General features: G+C 35.8%; 1 protein-coding gene and 1 long non-coding RNA gene across 4 annotated transcripts in view; one reads left to right on the forward strand and one right to left on the reverse strand.

Annotated features, from left to right (window-relative positions):
- On the forward strand, positions 1-11,293 carry TMED7 (transmembrane p24 trafficking protein 7). Its single transcript, XM_033181508.1, is given in 4 exon segments — positions 1-529; positions 532-569; positions 4,191-4,436; positions 8,048-11,293. Coding segments are annotated over 4 exon segments (672 nt in total). The 5' UTR covers positions 1-378; the 3' UTR covers positions 8,285-11,293.
- The window catches only part of LOC117065999, a 15,267-nt gene continuing 4,323 nt past the window's right edge, over positions 4,450-15,393 (reverse strand). The window contains exons 4-6 of one of the 3 annotated variants that reach the window (XR_004430132.1): positions 13,423-13,500; positions 5,643-5,703; positions 4,450-4,796 (exon numbers count right to left, since the gene is read on the reverse strand). This is a non-coding gene — a long non-coding RNA (uncharacterized LOC117065999). Of the gene's footprint in view, positions 4,797-5,642; positions 5,704-13,409; positions 13,501-15,393 lie in introns of all 3 variants that reach the window. The other 2 variants (XR_004430130.1, XR_004430131.1) reach the window with 2 other exon arrangements.

A 15,393-nucleotide genomic window follows, 5' to 3' on the forward strand; every position in this document is an offset into this window, starting at 1 on the left:
CCCAGGCTGCGACGGAAGAAGAGCCAACGCCTCGCGGGCTTCCACGTACGCACTCCAACCCTTGTCCCCGGAGGAGAACACATCCGGGTCACGGGAGCCGGTGTCTCAGGCTCCGCCCCTTCCCCACCAAGGGCTAATCCCCACTTCCGACCCTCATAGTCCTTTTCCGCTTCTCTTTCACCTCTCCAGGTGCGCCCCTCTGCGCCCCTCGTAGGAACCCGGAGGGTAGCTCTGATCCCGAGTCTCCCACAGGCGCGAACCTGCTCTGCCGTGTATCTTTGCGGGGCGGCCTGCGCTGAGGCCTGCCGCGCGCGGTGAGTCCGCGCAGACCTGACCCGCGTCTTGCAGCTCGGTTGAGGCCGCCGCCGACTTCTCCGGATGCCGCGGCTGGGGTACGCGCCGCGCTGCGCGGCCGCCGCGGGCCGTTGGGGCTGCAGGCTGCTCGCACTGCTGCTGCTGGTGCCTGGACCCGGAGGCGCCTCTGAGATCACCTTCGAGCTTCCTGACAACGCCAAGCAGTGCTTCTACGAGACATCGCTCAGGGCACCAAGTGCACCCTGGAGTTCCAGGTATCAGGGGCCCAGCAGTCCCTGGGCCCCAACTCGCGGCTCCAGGGTTGGGGGTTTAAGTTGAGGGATGGCACTTTCCTGTCCGTGTTTCCCTGTTCTTAGGCTAATTCAAAAATCGCATCCAGGTAGCTGATGCCCAGCATTTGACTTTCCTCTAATAAACCTGGAGTGAGAGATGTTAAGACCGGATGTTAAAATGTATGAATTCCAGAAATGCTCCCTCTAGCATTTCTTTCCATTCTCATATTTAAGGCCTATTGAACTTTCTTCCTTAAAAATATTCCCTTAAAGAAAATCATTTATATTCTATAGTACCCAGTGTCAACTCTCTAATCCACACTTCCAATTTCATTGAATTTGAAGTATTTTATTATACTACCTTCCAGAGATTGACTTTGACGTCAGAGAGCTTGTATAGACATATATAGTCATAAAATGTTAAATGCAACAATAAAGGTACACACTAGGTATAATGCTGGCAGAAGACAGAAGGATCATCGGGAAATTTAGCCAAGGAGCTGATATTAGAGCAGAGTCTGCAAGATAAGTAGCCGTTGCTCTACAAGGGAGCAGAGGAGAGAAGGGGCCCCAGGCAGATATGTTCATGACAGTTCCAGCAGGCCTGAAATTAGCCTGAGCTATATTGCTAACGTTTGTGCATGACATTGAAATACACTGAATAATAATAGTTTTGTGACTATAGTTACATATATTAATAGTCACAAAACTGTATATTATTAGCTTTAATATAAAGGTATTATAATAGCTTTGTGACTGTGAGTCCAAGGGCTTTGGGGGCAGTTTGTACCAGTTTGTCAACATTATTTATTGGTAACAGTGAGATGGATGATTTGCTCTTGGTCTTGGTGAGACCACACCCCCAACGCAGAGCTCTGTTGTTGAGACTAGCTCCATAGCAGGAATATGCCTTTGTGACCAGCGAAATATTTAAAAATGTGGTCAAGACTCCATTTTGTGTTCCTTGGTTCCAGGGTGTTTTGTTTGCACACTTGGGTGGTTCCAGATCTGAGAGAGTATGTGTCTGGCCACAGACCTAACAGAGGGAAGACAAAGGAGCCCACCACACCTGACCTTTTCAGACCTCTTGCTTTGGCTGTGATGTTTTATATTCTTTTCCTTTTGGGACTCTTTTCGGTCCTAAGTTAAATTCTTAACCACTTTATTATACTACCTCCCAGAGACTGACTCTGACCTCAGAGAGCTTCCATAGACATATATAGTCATATAATATTAAAAACTGTAGATTTATGACATTATACAGCAATAAACTGTAGATTTGCAAACACTGTCATTTTGAGCCCTGTGATTCTTCTTTAGCAAACCCCGTTGAACTGCACCGTCAGTGCAGATTTAGCAAAGACTTGTTCAGAGAATTTCTGGTAGTCTGGTATTTTGGGAGCATAGAACGAGTAAGGCTGTGAATAAAAGAGGTTCTGAAGCTACCTGGGAGGAAGAACAGTGAATAGTATACCACTGTTAACAGATTTTGATTTTTCTGCAGGCCACAGGTAATTATCAAAAAGTTTTTAAGTGATTGCTCAATGGGGAATGAGGAAAGATGGGGAGATTGGCACTCCTCCTTCCCAGGAGACATTTGGCATCATGTTAGAAGGGCAGCTACCTGCATCTAGTAGGTAGAGACCAGGTATGCTGCTTAACGTGCTGTAGTGCACAGTACAGTCCAGCGTCCTACAACACAGAATTATTCAGCTCAAAATGAGAATAATGCCAAGGTTGAGAAACCCTGAGTTAGAGGGAGAAGATATTGGGTAGTGGGAAGACCTTTTAGGAAGTTGTGGCAATAGTCCTGTCTGGATTGTGGTTTAGGAATGTGGTGAATTTGAGAGGGGCAAAAAGATTGAGAGATTTGTGTGATCGTATGGATAGATAGGGACACTTAGTTTGGGATGATCCTCAGTTTCAATAGTAGGTGATTGGACAGGTTGCAAGGGATACTTAACAAGATTACTTGTTTTAAGTTTGATGGAAGAGAAGTGGGGTGATGATAAGTTCTGGTCCTATTCAGTTTGTATGTATGTGTTTGATTATTCAAAATACAATGGTCAGGTATGAATAATTCAGTATAGCAAAATGAAGTTATTATTATCACCTGGAGAAAAAGTTACTTTTTGGTGAGGATGGGAATTGGTAAATCCCCAATTGATAAGACACTTTTATATCAAAACATTTTATCTGTATATTAACATTTATATATTTTTACAGTTTCCTAAGTGCATAATTATTTTCATTTGATTATCAAAATGATCTGTAACATAGTTCAGTTAGTATCTTCTCTCTTAAGTGAGAAAAGGTCACACAGGTCACAGATCCTTCTTTTAAATCCACAGTTTGAACTCTGTTCTACTGACCTAGAATGTCAGTATGCTAACCAAGAGGGTTCAAGGTTGAAAATAACAGTCTTGTGCTACCCATTCACATGGTGGTTTGGGAACCCTTCATTCAACCCAATGTCTCTTCCTAATCATCTCTTTCACAAGTGTAGACGTTTCCTCTGTTTCTTCACCTCTCTCCACTCCCTCTTTCTTCTTACTCAGTTCTTTCTCATGTAAGGAAGCCTTTCTCTTTAATCCTTTCCCACTTTTGTCTCTTAAAATACTTATCCAGTTACCGCAGGAAAAATCTCTCCCTCCTCTCTTCGTACAACCCAAATGGCTGGAAGTGTAACTGATTAAGCGTAAGCCCTTGAACGTAGTTCTACAGTTCTGTTCAGAACTACCTCCAGCCTTCCATTCAGGATGCTTGCCCTTAAGTACTGGCTTTCTAAATAAACAGACTTGTTGTCCTTTATGTTACTCATTTTTGCTTTAATCACAAGTGTTTCTACAATATTTGGTTTAATCAGTTATGTGTCTCCTGAAAACAAGGTTGTAAATGATTATATACTTTTAGAATAGCCCACTCCATTACTCAGCTTGTGTAGTTCAAAACAAAATATATATCAAATTCCATATAACTGACTATAAAAAAACTTAATAAACACAATCCACTTGTAATTTGGCAGTAAAATGAACTTAAGTTCTATGATAGAAGTATGAATGGGGTGTAATCCTAAGGACTGGCCTACCTTATTACTTCACTGAGTGTGTGCTTGGATGATGCTAATAGGAAAGTGAGTGAGAAAATTTTCAGAAGGAAAATAGTGCAGACAGTAAGCTTAGAGGTTAAGAATATGACTTTGGAGTTCAAGTTCTGCCTTTCCCACTTAACTGGATGAATACTCTTAAATGGGTCGCATATTTAACATCAGTTTTTCAGTCTGTCAAATGGAAGGAAGAAAGTCTTGTGTAGGGTTGCTGGGAGAATTAAGTGATCTAATAGATCTACATTAATTAGCAGAGTTGTCTGGTTAGTTCAAAGTGAATAAAAGTTGGAGGAAACTTGTTCAGTTTCTGTAAAGTTTAGTTGAAGTAAAATCTCCTCCCAACTTCCATCCACTGGTGAAAATTAAAAAATGTAAAATTGTCTGTGATAGTAAAAGTCCTTTGCCCATTTCCTTATTGTCATTTTATTAGGAAATCTGATTAAATCTGATTAATTTTTCAAACTTTTCAAAGTAATTTTTTTTTTAATCTCTTACAGGTGATTACTGGTGGTCACTATGATGTAGACTGTCGATTAGAAGATCCTGATGGTAAAGTGTTATACAAAGAGATGAAGAAACAGTATGATAGTTTTACCTTCACAGCCTCCAAAAATGGGACATACAAATTTTGCTTCAGCAATGAATTTTCTACTTTCACACATAAAACTGTATATTTTGATTTTCAAGTTGGAGAAGACCCACCTTTGTTTCCTAGTGAGAACCGAGTCAGTGCTCTTACCCAGGTAAATAAAAAAATCAGCAATATAATGTTGGTATATTTAAAAGGAGGAAAAAAGCATAATTTAATATCATGCACTAACTGATGAGCATGCAGTTTTGAGACTAACAATCTTTAAAATCTATCTTAATTCTTACATAGTAGGCATTTCACAGAGAACTTCAAACTTTTATAGTGAAAAATAATGTTGAAAGATTTTGTGAACTTTTAAGTGTAAAGAAAAGCATTAAAATAGGAGGAAGATCACTAAGGTAGAAACATCAGTGGTAAAAGAAGTTTGGGAAGGCTGAGCAGTGTTTCAATCTTCTGAAGCATTTTCTGTAATCCCTGAAGGAATGTTGCTGTCATACTCAGGCTGGTATAACTGCAAGCAAAATGATGCCTACATTAGTAGAGAAATAATACCACATGATAGCCTTTATACCATTACTTAGTGTTACTCAAGCTACTGTAACAGTAACTTGTGCTGTAACTTTAGGTGAAATCTTGAAGATTAATGGTAAGTCATCTTACAAAAATAGTTACAAAAGCTAAATTCGGATTTATTTTGGAGAAATAGAGAAAGCGTAAAAAATTCAAACCCAGTGAACAGCTATTGCTTAGCTGATGAGGACTGCTTTATTTCTAGTTCAAATACAGCAAAATCCAAAATGCTTCAATATTCAAAGCTTTTTTAGCTCCCACCTGATGCCACAAGTGGAAGATTGTACATCTGATCTCATGACACATCATTGAACATATCATATACAATTGCCTTAAGGCTACATGTATAAGGTGTATATGAAACATGAATGAATTTCATGTCTAGACCTGGGTTCCATCACAAAGATATCTCATTATGTATACATAGATATTCCAAAATCTGAAATTCCAAACAATTCTGGTCCCAAACATTTTGGATAAGGGATACTCAACCTGTATGGGCTTAGATCATATCTAAAAGTTACTCAATTAGGCATGAAAAAGAATTATTTACCACTTATTTGTTAAAAATCTTAAACCGGTATTTTAGCATTCCCAATTTCTATTTAGTCTCTTGGCCAAAGTCATGGTGAAAGAGACAGCTTTAAGAATGTGTAAAAGCCTTAATTCATAAACCTGTTGTAAGAATTAGCAAGATACTCTTAATTTTAGAAATGTTCTCTTTATTTTAAGGTCCTGTGTGAAAGACATTTTGCTTTGTAAAATGATATTTCTTTGGGGCTGTTACCTTAACCTGTGTCCATTGCTTCATAAATTTTAACTTGTATAAGGTGACTTGTTCTAAAAACCTAAGTGGTTAAATACAAGAAATGAATGGTAATAAAGCAGTTAGTATCATACCCTTCTTTATCCATGCTACATTTTTTATTTTTCTTAGTCTTATTTTTCTACTTTCAAAAAGATAATGTCTCCTATAATAGGGATAGTTACAAAGCAACTTTTCATACTTTAAAATGGAAAATTACCAGCTAGTAAGTTCAGAATAAAATTACCGGCTAGGAGTGCAGAATAAATGATAAGAGTTTTACTCTCACCATTTTTTACCCATTGATAAAATGATAGATTTAGAGTAGGCAATGATCACCAGTCACTACTAAAACCATTAAGTAAAAGGCTGGTGGGGAACTTAATACTGAGTAGATCAGAGTGAATGATCTTTCACAAATGGAGAGACAACTAGACATTATGTGCCTTATGAATAATTTGCAGTACACAACACTGACTACTAGGCGTTCCCACCCAGAACATTGCACGTGAATCCCATCAAGTCTCTAGCTCGAAATGCCCGTTTATGAGCAATACAGAGGATAAAGGAATAGCATGGGGTGCAAAAGCCGCAAAATCCAGTGAGTGGGAAATGCCACAGGATAGGGTAGATGGCAAGGAAGAAAGAGGAAACAAGGACAAAAGCCGAAAGATTAGCGAAGACTTCTATCAGCCAGATGATTGTGTTAACCTTACTTGGATTCTCATTTGAAAACCAATTTTGAAACAATTGGGGAAATTTGAACACTCTTTCCTGACTTTAAGGAACTGTTTTAAATTATTTCATGTGTTATAATACTATTGGGATTATGTTTTTAAAAAGTGTTACCTTTTAGAAATAAAGTATAAAAGTATTTGTAGCTGAAGTGATAAAATATCTGAGATTTGCTTTAAAAATAATCGGGGAAAATACATGGGGAATGTAGATGAAGCAAGATTAGCCATATGTTAATCTTTATTGACATCGTGGAGGTTCATTATACTTTTCTCAATACTTTTGAATATGTATGGAAGTTTTCACTGTAAAAGTTTTTTAAAAATCACATCTCAGGCCAGGCGTGGTGGCTCACGCCTGTAATCCCAGCACTTTGGGAGGCCGAGGCGGGCAGATCATGAAGTCAGTAGTTCGAGACCCGCCTGACTAACATGGTGAAACCCCATTTGTAATAAAAATACAAAAATTAGTTGGGTGTGGTGGAGTGCGCCTCCAATCCCAGCTACTCAGGAGGCTGAGGCAGGAGAATTGCTTGAACCTGGGAGGTGGAAATTGCAGTGAGCCGAGCACATTTTTCATTCCTAGGGGCCAAACAAAGCAAGGACAACAAAACGTCTGACTCTTCTAATAGGTTAATGCAGTTTGTTGGCTTCATAACTTCTTACATTTTTTAAAAGCACTTTTAATAGGATATTTTAATAATTATTCCTTTCATACTTATTTTGGCAGAACTTTATTAAACGTTATTTTTTAATGTCTATATTCCTTAACTAAAATTAAAACAAACTTAGATTTGTTTTTAAATACAAGTTTGTTGCATAAAATAATAATAAAACATATATTTTACCACTAGGATTAAGTTTGCAGCAGTAGAAAAATATTAAACCATGGTATACAAAAAACCTGGTCGCTTAACCTTTCTCAAAACAGACGGTATAATAAATGTATAAAAAGGCAAGCTGTTATCAGCTAAAGGCTCACAAAGTGATTACACAGTGAAACTGAAACTTGCATCCTGTTGGGAACATACATTGGTTTAGTTGACTGGCATGAGGGAAAAGGCTGATTTAACAAATAGATAAATGTAAAAAAAAAAAAAAAAAAAGTCATTCCTATTCTTATATATCCCTTTCAGATTTAAAAGTTACCTAACGATTTTGATGTTGTAGCTGTTTTAAACATAGTTCAAATAACTGACTAATTCGGCCTTTTTTTTTTGTACTGTGCTTTATAGATATTTGGGCTTTGATTTATATTCTCATTATTGATGAGCTCACTGCCATTGTCTTCCTCCTAATTCTTGTTTAAAGAACTTGGGCTGGAAATTCTGTAGTCACCAACCTTAGCTGATAAGTATTTCTGCTATTGTTAGCTTAGTGTTCCATCTGCCTCCTTACTGATGCCATGGCTGTGACATCTCAGTTGGGGAAAACAGCTGCTTCATGAGATCTCTAGCCTTAACAGTTGTCCTAGTGAAAATGAGCAGGGGGGTTTCATTGCAAGGACAACTGGCATAAATGTATGAATGAATGCCAGGTTAGTAGCACGTTAGTCAAAAGAGGAATTGAGATCAAATTGAAAGAAAAGCTGAATATGATAGATGAAGTCTACAGAAAGTATCACACATACTGATTGAAAATATTTCTCTGCAGATGGAATCTGCCTGTGTTTCAATTCACGAAGCTCTGAAGTCTGTCATCGATTATCAGACTCATTTCCGATTAAGAGAAGCTCAAGGCCGAAGCCGAGCAGAGGATCTAAATACAAGAGTGGCCTATTGGTCAGTAGGAGAAGCCCTCATTCTTCTGGTGGTTAGCATAGGGCAGGTATTTCTTTTGAAAAGTTTTTTCTCAGATAAAAGAACCACCACAACTCGTGTTGGATCATAACTACGTTTTGAGAATTGATGCACCATTGCCACTGTTATATTGCTGTCCTCTAATCAATTTTAGGTACTGAAGAACTTAATATTGGCAACATTTTTAAAACCTTACTCATACACTTGTTGGGAGGGATGTACAATGCATATCCCCAAACTGTGGAAAGGACACCATTTTTTATTTGTAAAGGTGGAAAAACTTTGGAACTCATTTTGGGCTATTCATGTTAAATATTCAACACCAATGATCTACTCTGTTCTGGGTTGTTTATATCTACTCTTCGCACACTAAACCTTGGTATTTTGATTCCTTTTAACCATTTAAAACTACTTTCTTATAGGTAGTTGATATTTTAAAAACCTTAGATTTAATGTCTACATGTGTTAAAGAGGAAGAAAATTGCCTTTTAATTGTTAATAAGAAAACCAAATGTGATGAACTGTAGCCCAAGCCCTATTCTGCACTGTTGAATTTTATGGAGGAAAAAAAAGTCTACCATAGGAATGTTAGTTAATATTGATACATCATAGTAAAATTTATTTCTCACTAGCTTAGAAAATGTCAGACTTTTGTTTTTGGAGTTTATGATTTATAACCAGCTATGCTATTTTTTCCTAAAGGCATTTGTAGCACACACAAAACAGTATGTTTCAGTAGCATAAAAGAGTTTATACAGGCCTTAAATATCAGACTGTTTGTAACAGGTAGAAATATTACAGAATAATTTAAGACACTACAATGGGGCAAATAGGAAAATTTTTAGTGAGTTACCCGTACTCATTACATTTTCAGTGCTTTTACAAAGAAAAAAGGTGATATGTTTAATTTTAACAGTTTAATTGGCTGGCTCTTGCCCTTACATGACTTTAATGTCTGAGAGTCGTTCCCAGCTGAAATTAACAATTGTTAGTATTAGTATCACATAAGTGCCGTACATTTTGTCCTCATGGGTGTGATGCACTGAAAAGTTAGTTGCTTTCTGTTTTTCTTTTTTCTTTTTTTCTTTTTTTGTCTTGCATATTTTATTTCTGTAGTTTCTGGTTAGCTACCCTAAAGTGATTAAAAAATTTAGAACGCTATGTGTTTCCTATTTGGTAATCTTCATTGACTGTTCCTTATTTAATGAGTATTAAATAGTGCATATTCTATAGACTATAGGGTTTACATTGTTTGCACCTTATAACTTGTATAGATTGAGCTGATTGAAATAAGATTTTGTTCCAAGTATTATCTGATAGAATACAAGATGATTCAAAATTATATAGATATTTAAAGGTTTTCTGTTTTTTTTTTTTTTAATTGCAACTGCTTTTCTGCCATGCCTCTCTTCCCTACCCAAAAGTGATGAGTTCTGAACAAGACAAGACTGTCATATTGTAGAGACTTTGACATGTTGATACCATGGAATACTGATTGGATAGCCATCCTAGTCACTTACCAATACTGACTAGAAGTTAACTCTTAATTCTAAGCTGTCTTAAAATGCATATATATACTTCTTGCATGGAAGAGCAAAACAAATTCAAGTTGTCATACTTGGTAATTTCAGATGCCGCAGTATAGCAAAGAGTGAACATGTTTTCAACCCTTTAATTTTTTAAGATGTTTGAAGACCAACTAACTACTCCTTAATATTTATCAATGGATTAAGAAGTTTAAGATTTTGCAGATTTATCAGTTTGGGTTTTTGTACTGAGGTTGTCTTGCAGCTTTATAAGTGTCCCTTTATATTTAAATTTGAACGTTTTAAGCACTGATGTTAATGTGATTGATCAGCATGGGCATATGTAAAATGTCCTTTTCTGGTTGCCTCTCTATGCTATTGTGTTCAGATACTTATACCATAATTAAACAGTAAGGTATAGATCTTGCTGAGTTTGGCATAGATAGTGCACTCATTTAATCTGTGCCTCTAAAAACTTCAGAATATTAGAATATTACCACAAATAATTTTTGGTGAAACTATTGAGATATTAAAATTTTTGAAATCACTGCTGTTACCTGTTATAGAAAATAGTGTGGGCTTAGTCTAGTCTCTGTGTAACTGGTTACATTTTGATGGTTGTCTATACTCAACTGGATATGTATATGTAAATTAGAAAATACATACCTATCCAGACATAAATGTTAAGTAACATTTTTTTCTTCCTCCAACTACATAATTTGTAGCTCATCATCTTTCCTTAATCCTTTCCTAACTTGTTGCAGCAGTTTGAATTTCCCAAATATTTATGTTTGGACATAATGGCTCAGAATACATATTTGAACATCATAGTTGTATATATTTTTAAAGTAGAATAAATAATGGAAAGCAACTTGATATACAAGTTTATACTAAAATTTCAACTGTGTGAAGATACATTTTAAGGTATTACTTTGCTAATAATCTACACATTCTTTTTTCTATTAAAGAAACAAATGGTTTGTGGTTCACAGCTTTCATCCAAGCTTGGTGATAATCAACTTTGAAAATACAGTGGACTGAAAAGCAAATTTATTCTTTCGAAAATTTCATTTAAATCTCTGTACTATGCATTTTTGTTTCAGTTTGTAAATGTGTAACATTTGTAGTTAAATAGGACAAAGCAGGCCCTATGACTCTTGTTTTCAAAAAATTAAATTAATATATAAATAATTCAGAGGGGTTTTTCATTTACTTTTGAAAAGAAACTTGTTTAACAGGACTGCACCTATCAGTTTCTTGTAGAATAAAAAAAAATCTTTCAACAAACTGACTTCACTTGTTTCTGTCAGGATTTAAATCTTTCTATAGCTCCTTATAAACTTAAAGCCTGGAGTACAGTTCTGTAATGAGAGTGATTATTTATTTGGTATTTTATTAAAATATCTGAGGGACTGTCCAAGAAAGAAGGTGAAAGAGAAATACCACGTCTGTACTGCCTAATTGGTAACCTCTTTGCATTCCTTACTGAAAGTTTGTGTAGGTGAAAAGCAGTTAAATCATCATTTGCTCTAAAGAGGTCTTAATTTTTAAGTAAATTAACTTTAGGTTGTATAATACCCAGCTGTATCAATGTTTTTCTTAATGTAGTCAGGGGACAGTCTGGTTCCTGGGCACAATTCTCCAAAAGCAACAGGGAAATAACTGTAAATATAGGTTAACATTTATTGAATGTTTACCTTGTGCTAGGTGCTGTGCTGAGTATTTGTATTGACACATTTAATCTTTGCAATGTTTCCATGAAATGTATTATTTCCATTTTACAGATGAGGAAACTGAGGCATAGAGGGGTTAAGAAATCTCATATCACACAGTAATTGGCACAGTTTGAATATGAACCATAGCAGTCTGGCCCCAGAGCCCTCTTTCTCAAGCACTATGCAATATTGCCTTACAAAAAACCAATTAAGGATAGTTCTCTGAAGGCTTAGCTATCTTGAATTCACTACAGCTCAGTAGTGGTTCAGTGCTTTGGCTTTGAAGTCACAGCCAAGTTCAAGTCATGGTTGTGTGACTTTGGATTTTATTAACTATATATTTCTGTTTTCCATCTGCTGCTAAGGTGATGCCATCTGGTATAATGAGAATGAAATGAGATGTTTATTAAACACTGAGGATCAGTGCCTAGCATATACAAGCATTTAGTAATTATATTTTTTATCATTAGTCTAATTCTGGTCTCTTGATCTTTCTTTAGTTCCCTTACTATGGCTTCTGTTCATGTGGCTCTTACATGAACAACACATGACACAAATACAGTGTTTGAATGTCTGTCATGCACATGATGGTCTGTTAGAAGTTTCAAAAATGAGTAAGACCGGCTGGACGCAATGGCTCATGCCTGTAATCCCAGCACTGTTGCGAGGTCCAGGTGGGCGGATCACCTGAGGTCAGGCGTTCAAGACCAGCCTGGCCAACATGGTGAAACCCTGTCTCTACTAAAAATACAAAAAGTAGTGGGGCATGGTGGCCCATGCCTGTAATTCCAGCTACTCGGGAGGCTGAGGCAGGAGAATCACTTGAACCTGGGAGGCAGAGGTTGCAGTGAGCCAAGATTGCACCACTGTAGTCCAGCCTGGGCAACACAGCAGGACTTGGTCTCAAAAAAAAAAAAAAAAAAATTAATAAGACAGTCTGACCTCCAGGAACATAACCTAGATGGTGTAGATAGGATAACTGTATGAGCAACTAATGTTACACAGGTAATGAAGCAGAGTGGACTCTAAGGGTCTAAGGGTGCTAGAGGAAGAAGAGAATATATAGGTCAAAAGACTTACTTCTTAGGGAGTTTTACATCATCTCCCCACAGTGGAAGCCCTGGTTATGTGATTATGCCAGTAATTGCGTGGTTTAATCTCCAGTTTAGGGATATGGGTATTAACCAGTCCCTCTTGCTACAGATTGAAAGACATATTCTTTAATTTTGTTAACAATAAAGGTGATGTTTGATCTCCTGAGTAACTTCTCCATCTCAGGAGTTTCCAAATTCTGGAGGAAAATACAAGGATGTTATCCTATTTTTATCATTAGGAATCAGCTTCCTTCCTGAAATGTAGATACAAAAGTGACACTGGTCTGGCATATGCTTATTAGTGCTGGATGATTCCTAATGATCACTACTATCTTGAAAAGGCAACAGCATAAGAATTTGATTAATAATGGTTCAAAGAACAAAGTCTACCCAGAATTTCATCATTCTTTTTGGTGTATTTCAGTTATTTTTATAGATACTTGTGTATTGTTTAAAGAAATTGGTATTGTACTTTCTATAACAAATTTTTAACACTTTTACATTTGTGAAATCTATCATATAGAAGAGAGCATTTAGCGTGTACAATTTAATGAGAAATAAAGTTATAAAACAGATACTCATATATCCAATGCTCAGGTTAAGAAATGTAACATTGCCAACACCTTAGAAAGCTCCTATGTATCCTTTCCTGGTCAGTTTCCTGAATCACCCCGAGAGAGAACCAATATTCTGCTTGTAATGCAAATCATCTTTTCTTTGTATTTTTACCAGTTAAGTATACTAGTTCTCACGCTTTTTAAAACATAATTTCTAAACCATCATAAACTGATACTTTCATAAATACAAAATCATGTACTTGAATGTATTGGCACTGTCAGATTACTATCAGCATTTCTAAATGTTTATGAGTGTTTACTCACTTTATGTGCTTACCTCTCCATCAGCCAATGACAGTTGATCAATATGGATCAATATGGGACCACACTTTGAGTAGTACTGATGTCTGCATTCCTTAAAAATAGTCAAAACAGGTAGAAGTCAACATTAATAAAATTTAATAAATAGAAATGTCACTTCTTTGTGACTTGCTGAACAGTTAGTACCATCCATGATGATGCATATGACTATAGTTTTCGTTACTGTGTTTACTATTAATATTACCACTGTTACGTATTTCTTCCGTGAAGGCATTTGGAGCATTCCACCTTTTTTGCTATTTTGAACAAAGCCACTATGAATATCCTTGTATATATGTCAGGTTGTATGTGTGTATGATCTCTGGAGAATACATCCAGCAATGGCATTGGTGGGTCATAGGATATGTATATCTTCAGATTTACTAGGTAATACCTAACTTTTCCAAAGTCATTATGTCAATCAGTGCTTTCACCAGCAGCATTAAAAGGTTCCGCATTTGGTATTGTTAGACTTTAAAACTTTGGAAAATCTAGGCTTGTAATGGTACCTCATTGTTGCTTAATTTGCATTTCCATGAGGTTAATTTTTTTTCTACAAATTTATCTAACATTTGGATTTCCCCGTTTTGCAAAGTTGCTGTTTAAATCATTTCCCCATTTTTAACAATTTTATTGACTTTTTTTGGTTAATAAAATTCCTTCTTATACTGAGACTACTTAATCATTTGGTTATAACTATTTCAAATATCTTCTTACAGTTATTTATCTTTCTGCTCCTAGTGAAATGTATCCATCTTCTCTATTTTTGGTGTTTTTGTGTCTTATTTAAAAAATAATTCCCTCTCCTTAGGTCATGAATATCTTCTGTAATGTGTTCTAAAATATGTGTAGTTTTGTCTTCCACTCAAACTGAATTTTGTTTTGTGGGTGAGGGTAAGTATCCAGGTTCTTTTTTTCCCCCTTGCTTCTTGAAAAGTCATCTTTCTCAATTGGTTGAACATGCCATTTCTGTCATCTATGAAATGTTCATATTTATATGAATCTATTTCTGGGCTCTCTTTTATTCCATTGATAATTTGCCCATATATCAGTAACACACTGTCTTAATTACTAAAGCTCTTAAAAGTCTTGATATTTGGTAAAATAAGTCTTTTTATACCTTGTTCTTCAAGATTTTGGCTGTGATCATTTCTTTGCACTTGTATACAAATTTTAGAATTTCAACAAAACAAAATTGTTAGGATTTTGATTGGGATTGTATTTTATCTGTGAACAAATTCTTTACAATAGTACATTTTTTGGTGAGTTAATGTTGTCTTTCCATTGTATCTTTGAATAAAGTCTTATAATTTTCTTCATAGAAACACTGTATACATATATTTTGTTAATCTTTCTTGTATCTTTATGTTTTTGATGCTGTCATAAGTGATATCTTTTAAGTTTTTAATTTTTTGTTGGTTTGTGGGAATACTTTTTAAATTGATTTTTCTATTCAGCAACCTTGCCTAGTACTAACTCCATTCTACAAGTCTCAATATCTAGCATTTTAGTTATTCATTAACTGTAAAGTTTTTTTTTCATTATCACTACTACTCTTTGATCCATAAATATTATTTGGAACTATAATTTCCAAACATGAATATTTAAGTTTTCCTTTATTGTTGATTTTTAACATAATTGAATTTTGATCAGAGGATATATTCTCTATATGATTTAAATTCTTTGAAATGTGTTAATGGTTGCTTTATGGCATCAGTGGCTGGTTTTTATAAATTTTAGGGTGCTTGAAAAGAAACTTCTACAGTTATTTATGTTCATCAATCATTTTAGTCATGTTCATTAATCATTTTTCAAGTCTTTGTATCCTTAGTGATGATTTTTTTGTTTTTGGTATATGTCTCTTGGTTACTAAGATAATTGTGTTAAAATCTAGCTAGCATGATTTTAGATGTGTCCATGTGATTCTTAGTGTTTCTCTCTTTTTCTA

Source organism: Trachypithecus francoisi, unplaced genomic scaffold (genome assembly GCF_009764315.1).
Source record: "Trachypithecus francoisi isolate TF-2019V2 unplaced genomic scaffold, Tfra_2.0 Lachesis_group2, whole genome shotgun sequence".
Taxonomy (NCBI): Eukaryota; Metazoa; Chordata; class Mammalia; order Primates; family Cercopithecidae; genus Trachypithecus; species Trachypithecus francoisi.